This window comes from Choloepus didactylus, chromosome 23 (assembly GCF_015220235.1).
Source record: "Choloepus didactylus isolate mChoDid1 chromosome 23, mChoDid1.pri, whole genome shotgun sequence".
Taxonomy (NCBI): domain Eukaryota; kingdom Metazoa; phylum Chordata; class Mammalia; order Pilosa; family Megalonychidae; genus Choloepus; species Choloepus didactylus.
The window spans coordinates 19,332,731-19,349,381 of NC_051329.1; the positions used below are offsets into that span (position 1 = coordinate 19,332,731).

Below are 16,651 nucleotides of genomic sequence, written 5' to 3' on the forward strand. Positions count from 1 at the left end.
CCCTAGCAACTAAAAATAAAATAAAATTAAAAAAAACACATTTATATAAAGATTCAGTATTCATAATCCTTTGTTAATTCCTATCTTGTCTGTTGCTACCCCTTCCTCTTGTTTAATCACTTTCTTGATCTTCAGGGATATCTAGGCAGTGACCACCTAACTTGTTTTATTGTAAAGGGGTGTCAACATTATGGGAAAGGGGGATGGATCTGGTTGATGTTCTTGAAGAGGCTATTGCCTGTGGGTTTTGAACTTATCTGGCATAGGAACACTCTGGAGGATTTTAGTTTCTGAAAAATAAACTTAGTGAGTGGAACTTTTATTAAGTCTTAGATAGGGACCAGGATATTCTTTAGGGTTTGGGGGACTACTGTTGATTTGGGCTTGTTCTGCTGTGGCCATTTGGCATGTCTAGCTGAAGCTTGCGTATGAGTAACCTCCAGGATAACCTTTCGACTATTTGAAATATCTTAGCCACTGAAACCTTACTTTGTCACCTTTCTTTACCCCTTTTGGTCAAGAAGACATTCTCAGTCCCTCAGTGGTAATAAGTTTTAAAGTCAGGAAGTGTGAGTCCTCTGACTACATTGTTCTTTTTCAGGACGGTTTTGGCTATTTGGGGTCCCATACCCTTCCAAATAAATTTATTGATTGGCTTTTCCATTTCTTCAAAGAAGACTTGGGATTTTGATTGCAGTTGTATTGAGTCTGTAAATCACTTTAGGTAAAACTGACATCTTAACAATATTTAGTCTTCCAATCCATGGGCTTGGAATATCTTTCCATTTATTTAGGTCTTTGATTTCTTTTAGCAAGGTTTATAGTTTTCTGTGTGTAAGTCTTTTACATCCTTAGTTAAATTTATTCCTAGATATTTGAATCTTTTAGTTGCTGTTGTAATTAGAACTTTTTTATTGATTTCCTCCTCAGATTGCCCATTAATAGTGTATAGAAACACTACTGATTTTTTTGTGCCACCTTTGTGAGTTTATTAGCTCCGATAGCTTTGTTGTACATTTTTTGGGACTTTCTATGTAAAGATTATGTCATCTGCAAATAGTGAAAGTTTTACTTCTTCCTTTTCAATTTGGATGCCTTTTATTTCTTTTTCTTGCCTAATTGATCTGGCTAGATCTTCAATATAACGCTGAATAACAGTGATGACAGTGGGCACCCTTGTCTTATTCAAAGTTTTAGAGGGAAACTTTCAATCTTTGACCATCGAGTATGATGTTAACAGCAAGTTTTTCGTTTATACCTTTTATCATGCTGAGAAATTTTCCTTCTATACCTATTTTTCAAATTTTTTTTAATCAAAAAAGGATGCTGGATTTTTGTCAAAGGTCTTTTCTGCATCGTTTGAGACAATTGTGATTTTTTCCCCTTTGTTTTGTTAATGTGATGAACCAACCCTGAATACCTGGGATAAATGCCACTTGATCATGGGTATACTTCTTTTAAAGTGCTGTTGGCAGATGTTGAATGGCCTTGGGCCCAGAAGTGGCCTACAAGCAGTCCCGGGTTGGGCAAACAGCAGACCGTTAGTAGTCTCTGTGGGCGTCCTCCAGACATTGAGAGGTGACCAGGGGAGACGGGGACAAAACAAAGTATTCTTTGTGGTGTGCATCAATGTATATCCTGTTGGGTCAGTGCAGGTAGTGTTTTTTCAAATCTATAATTGAGCAAGAGGTAAGGTGAGCCAGGAGAAGTATTGTCATCTCTGTAAACTCTTGGCAAGAAGAATGGGTTTGGGACTCTGCAGTTAGCACTTTGGGGACCCCATTCCAGAAGCTGTGATGAAGTCTCCTAAAGTTAGGTGAGTGGTATTTGACTGGCTCTTTGTAGGACTAGTTCTTTAATGGGTGGAATTTTCAGGTGGAACCCTGGAGTCTCTTAATAAACTATGACCTCACTTAACACATAGTGCCCAAACCAGGTCAATAATATGATATATTATACAATATTTTGAGGGGAGAGAACTGTGCTTCAGTTTGCATATGGAGTGGTATAACCAGCCCTAGACGATATTTGTGGAACACAAAGTAGTGACATCAGACACATGTTGTGTGTGAATAGATCCTGAGGGTTTTTAACTGGTTTTCTTTGTAGTTTAAAATTGAATTTATTTTTCTTGAGAGCAAAAAGTGTGATTTCTATATGTCACTAGAAGGAAAGACAGGAGAGGAAACATGGGACTGTATGATCTAGTGAGCCCCCTTGAGGGTGAAAATGTTCTAGAATTGATCATGAGGATCAAGGCACAACTCTGTATTTACTAGAAGACATTGCACACTTTAGATGAATTGCATGATATGTGAATTTATCTCAATAAAACTGCTTTTTTTAAAAAAAAAGTGCTGTTGGATTTGATTTGGTAATATTTTGTTGAGGATTTTTACATCTATATATTTATAATAGAAATTGTTCTGTAATTTTCTTGCATCTTTATCTGGCTTTGGTATTAGGGTGATGTTTGGTAGTGTTCCTTCAATTTTTTGGAAGAGTTTGAGCAGGAATGGTATTAATTATTCTTGGAATGCTTGGTAAAATTTGCCTGTGAAGCCCTCTGGTCCTGGGCTTTTCATTGTTGGGAGGTTTTTGATTACTGATTCAATCTCTTCACTTGTAATTGGTCTGTTGATCTGTTTCTTCTCGAGTCAGTGTAGGTTGTTTGTGTTTTTCTAGGAATTTGTCCTTTTCATTTAGGTTTTCTAATTTGTTGGCCTTAGTTGTTCATAGTATCCTCTTACGACTCTTTTCTATTTCTGTGGGGTCCATAAGTAATGTCCCTGTGCTCATTTTTAATTTTATTTGCATCTTCTCTTTTTCTTTGCCAGTCTAGATAAAGGTTTGTCAATTTTATTGTTCTTTTCAGAGAACCAACTTTTGGTTCTATTAATGCTCTCTATTGTGTTTTTGTTCTCAATTTCATTTATTTCTGCTCTAGTCTTTATTATTCTTTCCCTTTCCTTTGGGTTTAGTTTGCTGTTCTTTTTCTAGTTCCTCCAGTTGTGCAGTTAAGTCTTTGATTTTAGCTCTCTCCTTTTTTAATGAAAGCATTTAGATCCCTGAGCACTGTCTTTGCTGTATAAGTTTTGACATGTTTTGTTCTCTTTTTCATTTGTTTCAAGATACTTACTGATTTCCTTTGTGATTTCTTCTTGGACCCATTGATTCTTTGAGTGTGTTACTAAACTTCCATATATTTGTGGATTTTCCAGTTCTATGCCTATTGCTGATTTCAAACTTCATTCCTTTGTGATCAGAGAAGATACTTTGTATAATTTCATTCTTTTTAAGTTTATTGAGACTTTTTTGATCCAACATGTGGTCTATCCTAGAGAATAATCCGTGAGCACTTGAGAAGAATGTATATCCTGTTTTGGGTGCATTGTTCTGTATATGTCTGTTAGGTCTAGTTTATCATATTATTCAATTTCTCAGTTTCCTTATTGATCTTTTGTCTAGATGTTCTGTCTATTGATGAGAGTATTGTATTGAAGTCTCCAACTATTATTGTAGAGGTGTCTAACTCTCCCTTCAGTTTTGCCAGTATTTGCCTCATGTATTTTAGAGCACCATGGTTAGGTGTATAAATGACCCTTTTATTAATATATAGTGTCCTCCTTTGTCTGTTATAACAGCTTTTGACTTAACGTCTATTTTGTCCAATATTGGTATAGCTGCCCCAGCTCTCTTTTGATTGCTGTTTGCCTGGATTATCTTTTTCCATTCTTTCCCTTTCAACTTATTTGTGTCTTTGAACCTAAGGTAAATCTCTTGTAAACAACTTAAAGTTGGATCGTGCTTTATTATCCATTCTGCCAATCTATTTCTTTTGATTAGGGAATTTAATCCATTAACCCTCAGTGTTATTACTTTGAAAGTAGTACATACTTCAGCCATTTTGCCCTTTGGTTTTTATGTCTTATATCCTTCTTCTCTTTCTTTTCCTTTATTGCTGCCTCCTTTTCTATATAGTTGATCTTTTCTGATATATATTACCCGTTTCTTAATTCTGTTTCTGTATTAAAAAAAAATACTTAATGTTTACCCTGGGATTTGTATTACACAACCTGTGTCTATAACCTACTGATTTGAAAAGATACCACCTTAACTTCAGTAGCATATATGTTCTCTGCTTCCACATCCCTCCATTTCCCCTCTTTATGTTGTTTTTGTCCTACATTATCTCTTTATATTGTTTGTGTCCATTATCAGGAAATATGACTAGCTCTTATTCAATGGTATTCCAACTCTTTTAGGAATTAAAGATTTTAGAGTTATATATTGTGGATACAGTACTGTGGGTTTTACATTTACCCATTTAGTTACCTTTACTAAATATCCACTTCTTCACACTGCTCCATGCCACTCTCTCCTGTGTTTTTCTTTCAACCTGAATAACTCCTTTTAGCAATTCTTTTTTTTTTTTTCTGCAAAGCCTTTTATTACACACAGGGAGGGGGGTGTTTAGTCTTTCTTGGCAGCCGCTTTCCTCATGGCAGCCAGGACATTACTCAGCTCCTCTCTCTTTCTCTTGGCACGGATGTGTGTCCCCACCCTTTTCTTGATGAACTTTGCTGATGTCTAGGCAGGTGATTATTTCGATGTGCTAACTCAAAGTCAGTTTCTCCCTCTTGCCTAGGGTTTTATTGTTGATTAGCTATGTATTAAGGCTCTTCTTTGATGCTTGGTCCAACTTATGTTGTTTGCATTTTCTCGGGTCTTCTGCACCTGATTCTTGCCCTGGATATGCAGTACACCTTTTAAGATTGTCCTTTTATGTGCTGTTCTTTCACCTCCAGGAGAAAGCTTCCTTTCCTCTGTTCCTTCTCCAGGAATCCTGATCTATTCTGGGTTTTTTTTTGCAGGATTTCCTTCCCAGCTCCTGTGATTATTCTTTCCCTCACTCAATGCCCCCCTTCTATTACACTTTCTAGTTCTGGGACCCATTCTGCCTTACGTAACGCAGCTTAGTTTTCCCCTTTGTTTTCCCATGAATCTTTTCTGCCTTCAGTTACTTCCCCGTTAGGGTAGTCCACCCTGGGGAGCCAGAGTGGGTCAGTCCAAAAAAGGTCCATTTTATCCTTTAGGTGTTTCAGCAGTGAAAAATTGGGCTGAATGTGCACACCTCTTGTGAACAGTTCTGCTGTGATCTGTTATTTTCTGGGGTCCTTTTTGCATGTACATGCTAGTCAGTTGCTTGTGTTCTGCCCTGGATCTCTGCAGACTTGGGTCCCTGTGTCTAGATATGTGTGTGGGGTTCTAACTCACTACTATGAGTAGCTCTGTGGTCTACATTCATAGTAGGAGGTACCTGGGCTGTGCTGCGTCTGTATGACTCTCAAGCTGCATGGGACCTAGTGAGGGGAAAGGGTCAGACTGGTGGGTCCAGGTCGTAGATCTCCTACCCATTTGTTTTTGTGGGTTTTTTTTTCTTCCTTCAATTCAGTGTTTTTGGATTCCTTCTCCAGTCTCTGTTATCCTCCAGCATGCCAAGCAAGTGGATTTGTCCTTTTATTACTTGTTTCTGAGGGGAGACTTTTCCAGGGGATGTCTTACATCAACTGTGTTGATGATGTCACCCAGGCACTCTCACTTCTGACTAGTACTGCTGTTCATTCTTATATGGATTCTCAGAGCCCTGGCCTAGGAACTAGACTGCCTGGGTTCATGTCTTGGTTTTACCACTTGCTTTCTTCAGCTTTCTAATGTGAATCTGACAGCACCTCCTACAAAGGCTTCTTGTGAGAATTAGATGAGTATATAGACATCAAGTGCATAGCACACAGCAAGGGTTAAGAATAAATTTAACCTTGGTATGGCAGGTGAAAACCTGTTCTGGGGAAGGAAATTGGAGGTCTACCAAAAATGGTGGGGTAATTGTCCCACGTACTCTCTAGACTATTGACTGCATCTTGGATTCTTTAAAAAGGGGACATCTAAACACGGAAGTCTGCCACGAGGATCTGATTTAGTAGAAACCTTAACAAATTAGGAAATATGTGCAGGGATTTAGATTTAAGAGTTATTTTGTACCACTAATATAGAGTCTTTTTATCTTGTTCTCCAACATAGTCATTCCACTGAATGCAAGGAATAAAGGGGATATGAGGGTCTAGCTATTTTCCAAAAAGCAAGCATGTCGCTTGGAATTGAGTACTTGACTAGGGAAAGGAGTTCTCTATTTTGACTCCATATGGTAAGGCATAATGCTTATTAAAAAAAAAAGATTTGTTCTTCTCAAGCTGGGGTAGGTATGTCCCCTGGGGGCCCAAAACTGAAGCTGTTTGGCACATATCCTAACTTTGAGAAAACTGATATTTCAGAAGCAAGAGTTTTTTTGCTTTGTTTTAACTTTCTGTTATGGAAATACTTCAACAGGTAGAGAGAACAGTATAATTAACTCTTACGTTTATCACCCAGTTTCAATTAAGAACAAGGCTTTTATATTAAAACAAAGACATATTATGGAATGTCAGTTATTTCAAATATGAGTTTTAAAGCTTCTGTCTGCATCCTCCAGACTCCCTAGGTATGCATGTTGGCAGTCCTCAGTATTAGAAAAGATTTGAGAAGTTCTGTAAATAGACCTATCAGTCTTATCTTTCTTTGCAGACCCAGAAGTCCACATTCCCCTCGAGAATCTACAGCAGTTTCCTGCCTTCAATTCCTATACCTGCTCCTCCAGTTCTGCTTTGGGTCCCACCAGCACTGAGGGCCATGGGGCCCTCTCCCTTTCTCTTGTTAACAGAAGTCCAGGGTCCCATGCAGGTAAGTAAATAATATCAGGCTTTAAAGAGTGATGTCAGCCACAGACCTAAAGCAAAGCCCTAGGGTCTGAATTTATAGCCCTGACTTGTCCTGGTGTGGTCTTTAGGCTAATAACCTTACTTCAGTAATTGATATATACCTGAGGTATATATTCTTGCCATTTGATTCATCTTTCCCATTGGCTGTACTGATTACTTTATACACTGCCAGCTTCACAAAACTTCAGGGCAGCTCTTACAGCAGGACAGTTAGACCAAGATCTTCCCTGTGACACAGCTATTTTTATTACCTTTCAGTTACTCCCCTCTATGCTTGGGCATCTTTGTACATGTCTCCTTATTGTGGCATTGTTTGAAATAGGAAAAAGTTTGCAGTCTACAAAGTCTGCCAGAAGGGAAATGGCTAAATTATAGTATTTATGCTATGAAATCTTCATACATATTAAAGAATGAAATAGTTGTCATGAAATATGGGTAGGACTTTAAGATAAAAGGAAGTTGTAGAAAAAGATAAAACATATCATTTGGGGGTTAAAAAAAAACACAAAGTAGCCTTTTTAAAAGTGGGTGTATATATCTAAATATATAGGAAAATATTGGAATGGGTTATTGCAAACAATAATAAGTGTTCCACTCTAGGGAATAGGTGAGAGATCAGGATTTAGAAGTTGTTAAAGGAACTGTAGTCTTCTTAATACTCTTCTTTTTGTAGAAAGTATTAATTTTTTATGAAATTCATTAAGACTCGACTGTAATTCAGAGAGTTCTCTTTTCTGACCTTTATCTGGCAGATAGATTTTGATACTTTTGATTTATTTCTGTCAGGCATTTAAAACAAAAATGTCCAGTATCAGAATATGTTAAACTCTTGGTGAACCTTGTGATCATTACTTTGCAGATTAGGAACCTGAAGCTAAGACTGGGACTTACTTAGAGGCAAGGACTGGGTCTCTCGAGGCCTATATAACCATGATACTCTTCCACTTAAGTGAGAAGGGGAGGTGCTGTACAAAGGAACATGGCAGATCACTGGATATGTTATCGGTAGTATAAAGATTGTATTTTCACATATTAGCTTTTCTGAAAGTTGAGATATGGGCTTTAATGAGTGTGGGCAAGAGTGGGGCTTTCTGTATGGAAGGGCCTGCTACCAGGAGACACAGTAGGCCTCTCCCTCCCAACAGTGATCAAGGTGGTGAACAGATTGATGTGTAGGAAGTGTTCAGCTCTAGATGAGAAAGGATAGAGAAGGGTATCACCTGGGGGGTGTCAGGGAAAAGTTTGCATTTTCTTGCTAGATGTTATTGATGTGTGTCTGTCTTGGATTCTAACTGAATACTCACTGTCAGGTCATAGAAATTTGCTGGCTGGAAGAGAAAGGCTGACTTGATTAAATTTTATATCTTTTTCTTGATGCTTTTCCATCTTATAAAACTAGTCCATGATAGAATATGTAGGCCTTAAGAGCCAGTGTATTTGGAAAGATTTTTTCTTACTATGGGAATAAATTCCACCATGACTTCTAGTGTTATTGTAACCATAAAACTTTTCTCTCCCTGTACTGATCACTGATGTAACAGGCCATGCTCTTAGCTTTATAAGAAGATGACAGAGTAGAAGGTTGGATCAAGGTTTGGTTTTTTGGGGAAGGGTGGGTAATTATCCAGTTCTGATTCAGAGTTCATCTCTTCCTTCTTGTTAAGAGAACACTAGCTCTTTGGAACTTGACTCGTATAATCAGGTCTCTGGTTCCCTTTCAGACTTTCTGCTGGCCCCTCTGTCACCCACTGCCAGTCAGGGCAGTCCCTCATTCTGCGTTGGGAGTCTGGAAGAAGACTCTCCCTTCCCTTCCTTTGCCCAGGTAAATCCCTTGCTTTTGAAGCAGCCCACGGGCAGTTAATATGAACTCTGCTGCTTGTTCTTTTCAGAACTTCATCCATGGGGTGTTGCCTTTCGTTCTAATACAGCTGGGGAAATTGAGTCTTCTGATTGAAGGAGCAAAATTCATTGCAAGGAAGCACTTTAAGCAGCAAAAAGTTGGCTGAGAGCAGATGATGCTTGCAGACATCCCCTCTAAGGAGGAGGGACTTACCAGGCTAATGTTGCACTGGCCCTAATGATCATGGGAGGCTTTCTTAAGGGGGAATTTGATGGATTTAGTCTCAGATAGACCCTAGACTTACCCAGAAAACAGGCTAAGACTAGCTGAGGGTGAATTGGTTTTAATGATCTAATAAATCATTGGATGCTAGTGTGCCTGACACTGTTCTGACGGCTAGGGATACATCAATGAATTTTAACTGGTTTTTGGTTCTAGGACCCTCTAATCAGATAATTATATGTGTTACATATAATAAACCATTTCTCTTCATTTTTTGAGGGGAAAGGTTGTCTTGGTTATCCTGTGACTAACCAAACAGCTTTCTTGGAGAGTGGGGTGGGGGAAACACTAGGCTAGTGATACTTGATGTCAAATCACTATTAATCTCTAAAACAACAAGCAGACACTCAGCATTCCTGCTTTCAGATAACTGAGGAAGATGATCGGACATCTTGATACTTTTAAGAAGTTTGCATTGACTTCTTTGGGACTGGTTCAGAATCACTAGTAACAGTTCTTTAGAGCAGCTAATGTGGATGTTTCTCACATAGAAATGACAGTTTGTGTTGAGAAACAAGCAGGAATTGAACTTGGTAAGGAAGGCCCTGAAATCGAGGAGGATGACATAATTTGAGAACAATCCTGAGAGTTAACTTCTGGATTTCAGAGGTTCAAGTTTTTTTAAAACTAAGTTTGATTGCCATTGCTTTTTTCAGCTTTATTTTGAAATAATAGTGTAATGAACATGTATACCTTTCACCTAGATTCACCCATTAACATTTTGCTACATTTGCCCACTCACTCACACTGTTGAATATAAATTGCAGATATCATGAATGACACTTCACCCCTAAATACTTAGTAGATATATGCCATAGAAAAAGGACATTATTCTTTTGTCACCACAGTATTACTACTCCCAAGAAATTCAGCTATACATTTATATTAAATGTAGTCTATATTTCTGTTTCTCCATTTGTCTCATTGTCCTTTATTGTTTTCAGTCCAGAAGCCAGAGATCACTCATTGCATTAATCGTCAGGTGTCTTTGTCTCCTTTCATCCAAAACAGTTCCCCTTGTCTTTCTTTTTTTTTTTTTTTTTTTTCCTTTTCCCTTTTCCCCTTTCCATGTCATTGACATTTTGAAGCATCCAGGTTAATGTTATAGGATGTCCTACAGTCCAGATTTGTCTGAGTGTTTCCTCATGATTGGACTGTTAGATATTTTTGGCAAGAATAAAACACAGATGATGTATATTTTAATAATCTTTTAAGAGCAAGATAATTCAGTTGGCATACTATTTGAACCCAAACTCCCAAGGATTGAGGGAGAATTATCATCAGTAAAATCAGCAGCTGCTAACCAAAATTATCTTGAATATGCACTTTGGGACATAATGCTTTAGGACAGTCCTGCTTGGATTCTGTGGGGCTTGTCTCTTGGTATTTTTCCAGGAATAAGAATCACCCTGCTTTATCAAGTTGCATGGCATGTTTGGCAGCTGGGACTCTGTTGGCCCTCAAAAGTTATGAATCTGGCCTTGCCAAGTGAAGATGAAAAAAATTCCTCAGGACAGGGATTATCTGAGAAAGACTGTCAGCTGCCAGTGGCAGAGGGATTGTTCTGATTTTACTGTACTTTCAGGAAAGTGGTCTATGACTGAATCAAAGTTAATGATTAAGGAGCTAATGGAAAAGCAAAAACTAAAGGTAATGAGGGTCAGCAGAGCAGTTTAAGGATGAAGTTAAATTAGTTTTCACAACCTTAAATAACTGAAGTCGGGTAGCCAGGTGGTTTGTTTTAAAATTGGAGGGTACACACTAATAAATCCAACAGTCTATGTTTCTAGGGGTCCTAAGAAGGGCTGGAGAATTTATCATAAGCAAGGAGTGATACAAAGTCAAGATTTCTGATTTGAGAGCCTGGGTAGGAACCTCTTGTACCTTCTATGCGATGTTCTTTATTTGTCTTACTACCTAAGGAACAGAACAGCATTATGGTTTACCACCTTGCAGCTCTCATTGTCATTTCCATTGGTCAGGATAGAGGGGACATGACTGAAAAGTGTGTTAAAGAGAGAAGTTTGAGGAAAATCTTTTCAAAGGTGATAGTTGGTTCCGTGCCCTCACCCCTCAACAGTATCAAGGTAGGAGTCTGAAAAATAGGTTGGAACCGTTACTGAAATTCTTTTTTTCCCCCTTGCTACTTTGGCACAGATGCTGAGGGTTGGAAAAGCAAAAGAAGTGTGGCCCAAAACTGCTCCAAAGAAAGGTGAGTATGACCGTCTAGTGAAAAGGGTGGTTTGGCCTCTTTCGGTAGAACACTCTGGAGTCATTTCTAGAATGATATAACAACACTGGTCTGTTATTTTTCAGATGAGAACAGCCTAGTTCCTCCTGCCCCTGTGGACAGCGATGGGGAAAGTGATAACTCAGACCGTGTTCCTGTGCCCAGTTTCCAAAATTCCTTCAGCCAAGCTATTGAAGCAGCCTTCATGAAACTGGACACACCAGCTACTTCAGACTCCCTGTCTGGTAAGGGCAGAGGACTGGAGTGCTTAGCACAGGGTTGTCAAACATACCAGATGTGTACTGCCAGTTCCATCTGGGTCTAGGGGTAGATAACCACTAATTGTTGGGCACTTTTCTGAGTTTGTAGGTCTCAGTCTTCAACACATTCTAGTGTCAACTAATATTTCATTTGCTATATCAGACGGGATGTTTCTGCTGTTCCAGATTAATTCCAGAGACCTGGGTCTGAAATTCTGAGGATCTCTTCCTTTCCCCCCTCCAAGACCCAATGGGAAACAGACCCTCTCTACATTTTGGAATCCTGAATTGGTAAAGGGTAGCTAATGGAAAAGTCAGGCCCACAATCCTCCTCTTCTTTGAGGAATGTATGATTAGATAAGAACAGCTATGGTGTGCTTTCTGTGTGCCTAGCACCGCGCACATTTCTCCCAACCATATTCAGTGGGTATAACTGTCACATTATAGATGAGGAAACTGAGGTCTAGCGATGAAAAGTGACTTGTCCAAAGACAAACACCAAATGTTTGCTAGGATTGGTATTGAAATCAGGCAGTCTAATCCTAGAGCCTGCACTCTTAGATGCCACTCTGACTCTTAGTATTGACAATCAGCCAGGGACAAGGGGACAACATTCTGGGCTAAGCTATCTTTCTGTGTTTCTACTTAGAAGAGAAAGGAGGAAAGAAAAGAAAAAAGCAGAAACAGAAGCTCCTGTTCAGCACCTCAGTCGTCCATACCAAGTGACACTACTGGCCCAGGCTACCTTCTCCATCTGTTTTTTCCCCCCTCTGTGCTTTTGGTTTGCTGCTGTAATTTTTAAGTATTTGAGTTTGAACAGATTAGCTCTGGGAGGGGGAGGGGGTTTCCACAACATGAGGGGGAACCAAGAAAATTTTAAATACAGTGTATTTTCCAGCTTTCCGTCTTTACACCAAAATAAAGTATTGACACAAGAAATCTCTTCCTGCTAAGGCTATTTAGGTTTGTTGCCAGGTTAGTCTTTTTGACCCATGTATAATTAGTTTTCTCAACTCAAAATAAGTTGGCATCTCCTTGACATCCCTTAGAGCAGCCCAAACCAGAGTGGTATGGCACTGCCTGCTGTGATCATGTGTCAGGGCATCGTGGTTTCAGATTAGCTATCAGTTTGTCTTTTAAAAATACTTAAATCTTTTCTACCTGTTCAGTTCACTCTTTTCTTGTTAAAGGACCAGGGGGGTGGAATAAAATGGATTTAGAGCACCCAGCTTGAATTAAAAAAAATTTTTTTTGACCAGTGTCCAGGCTGTGTTGCCAGACTTGGGGTGTCAGCATCAAGGGGTGGGTTGTCCTTGGCACTTGCATGTATGTATGTGTGAGGGCTTTGCCTCTTGAATGTGGCTTCTGTTACGTATTCCAAGAAGGAAAGCTATTGTTTTTGCTAAGGAAGCCCTGCGGGCTACCGCCCTTTGATGAAGCTTGCTTTGGGTGACAGTGGCTGGCTTGAGTTTTAGGAGCAGAGATGTCTGGTACACCTGGGGGTGAGGCAGGCTCGAATCCAGTGGGGTTGTCCACCACTCCGTTGTCTAAAGTAGTCTTTGTGGGCTCTAGTGGTTTGAGCTGAATTTGAATGATGTAAATTCTTTCACTGCATAATAAAGTGGCCTCTGGGTATAATAGACTGTGAAGGCAAATAGTTGCAATAAATCACCTGCACAATCAATAAGAGCTTTATGGTTTTTTTAAGTTCATTACAGGTCAGCTTGATACATCACTTCTTACATATGTTAAAGAAATAGTTGTTATTAAGCTTGAACAATTTTGTTATTGTGGAGTAATGTCTTTCCTGTTGTCAGGCCTACAGGCTTCTTGATCTAGGCTTTAACTTGCCATTCTTAAGATCTGAAATTCCTGGGTCAGGAACTCTCCTAGGTGAGGGAGGGTATTCCAGCCTTGAGATAGGAAGATGCTGAAGCAAAAAACCCCACATCTTTCTGTTAAATCAATAAGGAACTTTGAGTGATATCCATTTTATTATGGAGAAGACATCCTAGAAATGTCATTAGTAAGTAACAGAACAAACCCAATCAGAAGTCTCTTGCCCCTCCCAATTCTTGTACATTGAGGATGGTAATCTCACCTATCTTCAGGTGAAGTTTAAGGGAACTGCAGAAAACTTAACAAAAGTTGGCAACTGCTGCTTGGCTTTGCAGAAAAGAGATCAGGTGAGGCCAGTTTTTCCCCAAGGAAGCACAAAACCTCCCTTTTTTGTCAAGTTACTTGGTCAAGTATTGGCAAGGAATTTGGTATTTTTAAGGTCCTGTAGGCCTGTCTTGAGACTGGCTGTAGATCTGTGCCAAGTTTAGTTACTTTGTCTCACTAATACTTCTATCTCAAATAACTTGATTTGCTTAGGGACCCGTTTTGGAGGCTGGGGGTATAAGACTTCAAGTTGAAGACTAAATATTAAAAATTCATCTAATACAAATTGGGAATCTGTCTTCCCACCAAAGCCCACGATAGAAGGGGAAAGAGACTTGGCCAAACATGAACCTCATAATTCAAGTATGCTAAATGCTACAAACGCCAAACCTACTCTCAGCCAGGCAATTATGTACAAAGATATCTACAACTCTAGGGAGTTCAAAACCTGCAGAACCACTTAACCAGTGAAGGCTGGTCAGCCAGGGCAAAGGTGACTTCAGTTTAAGTGAATAAGTCCTCCAATTCGAATTGGTAAATTGTCCCCTGGTGGGCAGTCTTCTAGTTTGGTGTGTTGTAGAAGATGCTGCTGGTTCCCAGAGATCCTATTCTGATAAATGAATCCCAAGGTTGGGCACAGTGCAGCTGTGTTCAGAGAGCAGCATTCTGAAGCTTCTTCCCCTAGTACAGGTCGAGTGATAAAACAGGTTCACTCCATCACCGCAGCACATTCCTCACCACCACTCTCCGAGAGCTCCTCCTCACCTGACTTCTCCTCTAGCAAAGAGCTTCTTGTGACAGATTTCTGGATAGCTTCCCGTTCTCCTGGAGAAAGGCAGACAGGACAGGGATGAAATATGTCTTTGGAAGTGACTTGTCATTCAGCTGGAGGAGGTTAGTCACGGCTCAGTGGGCACTGGACTAACTTGCTTACCTTCATCCGTGCAGTTCTGCAACAAGATCAGCAGCTGTCTCCTGTTGTACTGAATCAGGAACTTCTGACATGTTCTAATTGTACCTGGCATATAAAAGAGTTTTGTGGTCAAAGTCTTTGTCAAAGACCTTCAAAACTAGGAGAAGGCATCTTGTTCTCAGCAGCAACAGCCACCCACCAATCAGAGCTGAACTGTGAATCTCTTCAGCAGCCTTACCACATTCCACTCCTACCTCCCACGTGCAAGGTGTTGAAAAAACAAGGATAACGGTGTCCTTTGTTTTCCAAATATGTGATGAAGGGAAGAGCTGACCACACAAGCTGGTAGAATTCCTTCCGGCATCGTAGTAGCACTATTCCAGTATATGCATTGAGGTATCTCACTATAGCAGGAAAAGAAGTCATTTTGGAAAACCTGGGATTCACAGAGCAGGTTAAATCCTTAGGATAATGGAGAACCTACTATGTGCCAGAAACTTCTAGGCATTGGCACTTGAGATGCATCACTGAATAAAAAAAAAAAAAAAAAAGACTCCTGAAGGGGAAAATAAAACACTTTAGGACAGATGCTCATTTGTGGAAGACAACTCCCAATGCCCTGTACATGGCTCAGAATTGGCAAATGAGTTGAAAATGCTCCCTTAATTCCCTGACTATGGTGACTTTACCAGCTATGGTTAATGAATTTGATGCTGCTTAGGGCCTTTTTTTCCTCTGACAGTCAAACTATTTAAATCAGTTTCCTCTTCTGCCATATGCTTGAAATTGAATCCTGGAGAATTAAATGCGCATAGGCATAACTCCTCTACATCAAGATCAGAGATCAGCTGCAGTAAAAGCAAGTGTTTCCTTCTGCTTCACTCAGGGCCACGGGCTGGGCTCATCCCGTATTTGCATACACACAACCGTGCTGCGCTTTTAACGCATAGAAGGGCGTTTCAAGGACGTAATTTTTATAATACATGCTTTTCTCAGATGATATCAATGTGATTAGTCAAATAATAGCTTACTCTGGACTCTACACAGCTTCCCTTATTTTATTCTCACTATCCTATTAAATTCAATTACGATCCCGAATTGACACATGTCAAAAGAGGTAGAGAGGATACTTGTCCAAATTTCCGCCTACTTTCGGTCTCGTTCAGCCCTCCCCTGCTCGGGAGAGGGACGGGTACCCCAAAAGCCTTAAGAGGCCGATATTTTAAAGGAGGTTGCATCGGGCTTGGCTACTCCAGGGGTTCTCGTGCTCCTCCTTTCCCCCTCCCCCAACCCCCCCTCCATATCCCGTCGTCCGCCCGGGTTCCCCAGTGCCCTCGCACCCGCGAATCCGACCGAGCAGGCAGCTGCACCGAAAGTCCCATGCACGCGGGCGATCGTGTCCCGCACGAGGCAATTCAGCACTCGGTCCTCTAGACTCAGCCGGCAGCGAGGGTCGTCGGACACCAGTTCGCACAGCAGGTACCTGCGGCAGGAGAAAGGGAGTTGACCTTGGGCCACGGGGGCCGGGCAGGGCACTGGAGGTCTCAGCCGACGACGCTTACCGGTGCTTGAACCGCACCATGGCGGCCTCCACGCCCGCAGGCCCGACGCGTAAAGAGGCTGTCCGTGTTCCAGCACGCGACCAATAGGAAGCTTGCCTCTGCAGCCTTGCAGCCACTCGGAGAGGGAGGCGGGTGGAGCTAGGACATTGAGAGGCCGAGTCCTGTGTCAGTCTCCGTGGAGCCCCACCTCTCTGCGCGAGTGCAAGGGCGCATGCGTCCCCCCGAGTGCCATCCGGATTCAGCTGTCGCGCTATAAATTCGGTGGTCGAGCGGGGTGTGGCTGTGGTGAGTGATTCTGCTCCCCGCTAGGGTTGCGTTACTGTGTACGACGCACATTTGGAGCCCTCGGGACGTTTACTGTCACCTTCCGGTAGAGTTATGCCTGCACTTATTTTGTCTTCCCACACTGGACGGTGGAACTTTTGAGGTTAAGACCAAATCTGAAGTCACAGCGCAAATCACAGGGTAAATCAACTCATATTTTAAGGTTAGAGCTCGGTTTAATTTTTACAAATCTATTACCGTTTGGCCCTTCGACAGCCTTAGGAAGACTGTGTGTATTGCTTCAGTTTTGTTTGACAAAACA

General features: G+C 40.8%; 2 protein-coding genes across 4 annotated transcripts in view; one reads left to right on the forward strand and one right to left on the reverse strand.

Moving 5' to 3' along the window:
- RNF10 (ring finger protein 10) overlaps positions 1 to 13,111 on the forward strand; it is a 36,862-nt gene extending 23,751 nt beyond the window's left edge. The window contains exons 13-17 of one of the 2 annotated variants that reach the window (XM_037816656.1): positions 6,622 to 6,777; positions 8,537 to 8,637; positions 11,095 to 11,149; positions 11,254 to 11,412; positions 12,077 to 13,111. In XM_037816656.1, the coding sequence (XP_037672584.1) occupies positions 6,622 to 6,777; positions 8,537 to 8,637; positions 11,095 to 11,149; positions 11,254 to 11,412; positions 12,077 to 12,153 (548 nt within the window). In that variant the 3' untranslated portion in view covers positions 12,154 to 13,111. Of the gene's footprint in view, positions 1 to 6,621; positions 6,778 to 8,536; positions 8,638 to 11,094; positions 11,150 to 11,253; positions 11,413 to 12,076 lie in introns of those variants that run through there. The other variant, XM_037816657.1, reaches the window with a different exon arrangement.
- A 291-nt stretch (positions 13,112 to 13,402) lies between these two features.
- On the reverse strand, positions 13,403 to 16,107 carry POP5 (POP5 homolog, ribonuclease P/MRP subunit). 2 transcript variants are annotated; one of them, XM_037816659.1, is made up of 6 exons: positions 16,066 to 16,107; positions 15,844 to 15,986; positions 14,758 to 14,907; positions 14,525 to 14,608; positions 14,356 to 14,415; positions 13,403 to 14,271 (listed from the first exon to the last, which is right to left on the reverse strand). In XM_037816659.1, the coding sequence occupies exons 1-6, from the start codon at positions 16,083 to 16,085 to the stop codon at positions 14,090 to 14,092; spliced, it is 639 nt and encodes a 212-aa protein (XP_037672587.1). In that variant the 5' UTR covers positions 16,086 to 16,107; the 3' UTR covers positions 13,403 to 14,089. The 2 variants fall into 2 exon arrangements, with proteins under 2 accessions (XP_037672587.1, XP_037672588.1); XM_037816660.1 differs by having other exon boundaries at positions 14,128 to 14,415.
- Positions 16,108 to 16,651: the final 544 nt, after the last annotated feature.

Coding starts and splice junctions, on each gene's coding strand:
- POP5 (XM_037816659.1), bottom strand. CDS start 16,085: ATGGTGCGGTTCAAGCACCG. Junction 14,416..14,524: donor GCAGAACTGCACGGATGAAG/GTAAGCAAGTTA, acceptor GCCTTTCTCCAG/GAGAACGGGAAGCTATCCAG. Junction 14,272..14,355: donor TTTGCTAGAGGAGAAGTCAG/GTGAGGAGGAGC, acceptor GACCTGTACTAG/GGGAAGAAGCTTCAGAATGC.